The sequence below is a fragment of the Cucurbita pepo genome, chromosome 20 (assembly GCF_057944985.1).
Source record: "Cucurbita pepo subsp. pepo isolate OVF chromosome 20, ASM5794498v1, whole genome shotgun sequence".
In the NCBI taxonomy this organism is placed as follows: domain Eukaryota; kingdom Viridiplantae; phylum Streptophyta; class Magnoliopsida; order Cucurbitales; family Cucurbitaceae; genus Cucurbita; species Cucurbita pepo.
The window spans coordinates 11,225,993-11,231,590 of NC_141817.1; the positions used below are offsets into that span (position 1 = coordinate 11,225,993).

General features: G+C 44.7%; 1 protein-coding gene across 1 annotated transcript; it reads left to right on the forward strand.

Moving 5' to 3' along the window:
* Positions 1–2,594: 2,594 nt before the first annotated feature.
* Positions 2,595–3,218, forward strand: LOC147786560 (uncharacterized). Its single transcript, XM_087120508.1, has one exon. The coding sequence runs from the start codon at positions 2,595–2,597 to the stop codon at positions 3,216–3,218; it is 624 nt and encodes a 207-aa protein (XP_086976634.1).
* The last annotated feature ends 2,380 nt before the right edge of the window (positions 3,219–5,598 follow it).

Consider the following 5,598-nt stretch of genomic DNA (forward strand, 5'->3'; position numbering starts at 1 on the left):
CGGTGGTCCGTTAACCTTCACGGCTGACTGCTCTCCAATTTCTCTCTAACTTTAGGGCTGGAGGGGCAAAATGACTTTTTTGACCCTCAGTTGACTTAGCCCCCCCCCCCCCCCCCCCTCCTTTTTTTTTTTTTGGCGTTACAAACTCTCCCCTCCTTAGGAACTTTCGTCCCCGAAAGTCGCTATCTCTTGGAAGAGTTCGGGATAAGCTTTTGTAAGGCCCACGTTTTTGGCCCATGATCCAATAACAAAATCAGGCTTATAAACAAAAAAAATAAAAATAAATAAATAAGCCTAGGGTTCTATAGGCAGGAAACGATTAGCCAGCTGCCACCCCCTCCTCTTTTCTTTTTTTTCACTTTTCTTCCTTCAGCCACTACCAACCAGCCGCCACCCTTCCTTCTCCTTTTTTTTTTTTTTTTTTTTTTCACTTTTCTTCCCTCAGCCACTGCCACCCAACGGTCCGATCTCACAGCCGATTGTTCCCACACCGCTCCGCGCCTCTTCCCATATCAGAAAACATCTGCCCAGCACCCACGTCGCAGCCGCGAGGGAACGATATTGTCGTTGCCAAAACCGACCTCAAGAGGGTTAGACGTAGCAGAGGTTCAACGCCTACGTAGGAGGAAGGCTCAGTTCGAGGGGACTCAGATAGTCGTTGATTAGGAAAGGCCAAGAAAGCAGCTCCTCAAGTAAGGGACATGCCTGTTGAAAATAAACGTTTTGTTTTTTTGAAAATGGGTCGCACAGAATCTTCTATGGGCTAGGTGCTGTGTAATCCGTTTTGCCGAGAATAATATGCTCATTGTCTGTAATTGTATGTAACCTGTTTGACATGCATCCTGATTGCCATGTAATCTGATTGTCGTATATTCTGATTGTCATATAATCTGATTGTTGCGTAACCTGATGGTTGGGTAATCTGTTTATGGTGGGGTATGGTTAGGTTGTGTAATCTCGATAGGTGTAACAAGATTTGTTGGGTAATTAGATTGTTGGGCGATCAGATTTGTTGGGCAATCGGATTGTTTGTGTAATCGAATGGTTGTGTAATCGAATGGTTGTGAAATCGGATGGTTGAGTAATCGGATTGTCGCGTAATAGGGTTAGGTCGGGTAGTCTGATGATAGGTGTCAACTGTCGTCATAATGTGCTTGTAGGCAGCCATGAAATTACATTGGATATCCTGGATGATTTTTTTTCTGTGCGCTTGTCAATCAAAATTAATGGATAATGCATGTTGCTTAATATATGAATATAAATTGTCGAGTATTGATATTTTGATAGACTATCGGGTGTGATTTTATGTACTTGTCAGTCATGCAATAGTGTATAATACACGTTGTAAGAGGAAAATTTTATGAGGTAATTAATTGTGGATTAGGAACGAAACAAGCAAAAGGATGTCTAGCCAAGTAACAAATTGGGGAGGTAAACGTGTTCGAAGCGGGCCGGCGAGGGTACAAGAGAACCCATCTTTGGAGGCCCCACTTCAAGAACAGTTAGTAAATGCGAACAAAATCCGGGGATAGGAGTTCCCCCATCTGGTCCACCGAGAGCAAACATTGATACTCCGGAAGTACCTAATATGACTGTGATGATGGGGATGATGCAATCCATGGCACAGACAAATGGGCAATTGGCCCAACTGATCCCGACCTTAGGGCCAAGTGCCAGGCAGACAACCCATCACAACCGGGGAGACATTGACGCATCAGAAGAAAGCGGGTTTTTTCAGGCTTTCAAACGTCGGGACCCCGAAGTATTCGAGGGAAAATCCAAGGACCTTGTCGTAGCGGAATTATTGTTGTCGGCGATTGATGAAATTCTTCGACGCATGAAGTGTCCGGACGAGCATAGACTGAGCTGTGTGACTTATTTGTTATGCGAAGATGCTAAACTGTGGTGGCAATCAGCCTCCCGGGCGATTGCTGCAGACGAGGATGACATCACCTAGACGCTGTTTAGAACAGTGTTTCGCTAAAAATACTTCAAACCAATATAAGAAGCAACGCGAATTCCTAAGCATAGAGAAGGGAGACAGGTCACTAGAGAAGTATGAGCGAGAGTTCACCCGTCTGTCCCGTTTCGCCCCATTAATGGTCTCAACGAAAGAGTTGAAAGTAGAATGTTTTGTTATGGGTTTGCGGCCCGATGTCCGGGGGGCAGTGTCAGCTCACGTTCCACCTGACTACGTAACGGCACTCCAACTGGCTGAGACACTCGATGTTAAGGAATATCCAACAGAGGACACCCAAACCCACTTAAACACGTCAGTTGACCAGAAGAGAAAGAGAGAGCAAACATCACCTACCTCCTCAAAGGTATCTTGGCACCAGGCCAAGACAAATTTAAACCAAGAGCGCAGGTAACCAAAGGCTTGCCCACAGAACACGCCACGTGACAGACCACATTGCTCGAACTGTGGGAGACGTCACCCAGGACAGTGCAGGTTTAAGAAAATGGTATGTTTCAACTGTCACCAAGAAGGCCACGTTGTCGCACACTGCACCCAAGGGAGAGCAACTAGTACCAATAGACCACTTGGTAACCAACCGACCTCAAACCTGAGGCCAGCTCCGCAACAGGGGCGAATGTATGCTACCACTCCTCAGGAGGCAGAAAACTCCAACACTGCAGTCACAGGTACGCTCTCTATTCTTGGGTACTATGCACGGGTCTTATTTGATTCAGGGTCAACCCACTCTTTTATCTCCACTAATCTTGTAAAACACGCAAGAGTAGAAGTTGAACCGCTAGGGTACGAGTTGTTTGTGGGTACCCCAGCAGGGGTAAGTATGGAAGCCTTCGAGAGGGTAAAGGATTTTCAGTTGTGTGTGTCAAACCACACGATGGATGTGACGCTGATAGTCCTAGATATGGCCAATTTTGACGTCATCTTAGGGATGGAGTGGTTAGCTAAAAACCATGCATCCATCGATTGCTTCAACAAGGAAGTGGTGTTCAAACCTCCTGGTCAGCCAAGCTTCAAGTTCAAGGGGACCAGGGAGGGAACGGTCTCGAGGATAGTCTCGGCATTAAAGGTAAGGAAGATGTTATCTCAGGGTGCTTGGGGGATATTAGCTCATGTGGTGGAATTAGGGCGAACTGAGGCGAGCATTAACTCAGTGCCAGTAGGGAGAGAATTCGTGGACGTGTTCCCAGAAGATCCCAAGCCTACCCCCAGAGCGGGAGATGGAATTCGAAATTGTACTTGAGCCAGGAACAACCCCTATATCAAGAGCCCCGTACAGAATGGCCCCTACTGAACTGAAAGAACTAAAGTTGCAGCTTCAAGAGTTACTAAGCAAAGACTTTATACGACCAAGTGTGTCCCCTTGGGGAGCCCCAGTGATATTTGTGAAGAAGAAGGACGGCTCTATGCGCTTATGCATGGACTGTCGGGAACTTAACAAAGTGACAATTAAAAATAAGTATCCGTTACCCCGAATTGATGACCTATTCGACCAGTTGCAAGGAGCAGTTGTGTTCTCAAAGATTGACTTACGGTCAGGCTACCATCAGTTGAGGATTAAGGAGAATGATATCTCAAAGACAGCCTTTCGCACAAGGTATGGACATTACGAGTTTAGGGTAATGTCGTTTGGCTTGACCAACGCTCTAGCAGAATTTATGGGGTTGATGAACAAAGTGTTCAAAGAGTTCTTAGACAACTTCGTGATCGTCTAAATCGACGATATCCTTGTGTATTCCAAGACTAGGGAACAACACGAGGAACATCTTCGGAAAGTGCTGACCACTCTGAGAACGAACCAGTTGTTTGCAAAGTTCTCCAAGTGTGAATTCTGGGCAGAACAGGTGGGATTTCTTGGGCATGTAGTTTCAAGCGTGGGAATCACCGTAGACCCAACAGAGATTGAAGCGGTGACGAATTGGCCTCGCCCGACCACAGTGACTGAAGTACGAAGTTTCCTTGGACTAGCAGGGTATTATCGGCGGTTTGTGAAGGATTTCTCCAAGATCGCCACCCCCCTCACTGAGTTGACCAAGAAAGGAAAGTCGTTTACCTGGAATGATCAGTGCGAGGTTAGTTTCAAAGAACTTAAACGGAGGTTAGTAACAACCCCGATACTCACTGTACCGTTAGGAGATGGAGGCTTTGTAGTGTACAATGATGCTTCAAAAAGGGGGTTAGGATGTGTCCTCATGCAACATGGGAAGGTTATCGCCTATGCTTCACGTCAACTAAAAGAATACGAGCGAAACTATCCCACCTACGACCTAGAACTCGCAGCAGTGGTTTTTGCATTGAAGATTTGGAGACACTACCTTTATGGAGAAAGAACCCAAATTTTCACTGACCACAAGAGTCTTAAATACTTCTTTACTCAGAAGGAGTTAAACATGAGACAACGCAGGTGGTTGGAGTTGGTTAAAAACTATGACGTGGAGATACTCTATCACCCAGGAAAGGCGAATGTGGTAGCTGATGCGTTAAGCCGAAAATCAGCACACACATCTGTCCTAATCACTACACAAAAGGTGATCCAGCAGGATCTAGAACGCGCCGGTGTAGCGGTGGCCATGGGGGAGGTCGCCGCTCAGTTGGCCCAGTTAATGATTAACCGACCTTGAGGCAACGTCTTATTGAGAAACAACATGGTGATCCAGAGTTGGTTGGAAAAAGACGTTTGATAGATGTCAACCAGACAGAGGAGTTTTCATTGACAGCCGATGGGGGGCTCTTGTACCATGGGTGGTTGTGTGTGCCAAATGAAGAAGAACTGAAGGTAGAAATCCTAATCGAGGCTCACCACTCGCCATTCGCCCTACATCCTTGCAGTACCAAGATGTATCAGGATTTGAAACGATATTATTGGTGGCGGAATATGAAACGTGATGTGGCCGAGTTCGTGAGAAAGTGTCTGGTTTGTTAACAAGTCAAAGCCTCAAGGCAGAAGCCAGCGGGGCTATTACAACCACTTAGTGTACCTGAATGAAAGTGGGAGAACATCGCCATGGACTTTATCGTAGGTTAGTATAGGTTGAATTCCCATTTGCATCATTAGTATAGGTTAATATAGGTTGAATTGTAATCGCATTAATAAATCATAGGTCAGTATAGAACATTTATTTCAAAGTTGTTTTCCCTTTCTTTCCCTTGTATTCGTTATTCATGAGGTAATAAAAGACAAACTTATGTCGCAGTTATGATAAGAGCCCATTTAAAGTAAATTCCGCGTTTCAAGTATAGTAATGACCTTAGATTAAATAAGTAAAAATTTAGGGTCGTTACAGTTGGTATCAAAGCCCTAGGTTATAAATCTTATAGACTTGCTTACGAAGTAGGCTTGACATGTTCCACGGTCCAATTGCCGATGCTTCATCGCTGTTAGGTACACCTCGCTTAGGATGAGAGATGAATGGACATTTTTGTGATATATTTAATGTGATTGGCTTTAAACATTGAGTGTCATGATACCGTATGATTTTATGCTATGATGTGATCTTGTATCAATGCATGTCTTTATGTTACGACATTTATGTTTTCTTTTCCTTGAATGATATAGTAGAATGTAGATAATGTTATAAGTAAATCATATACTTAAATAGAATTATTTTCTTGGTTTCTAGAAC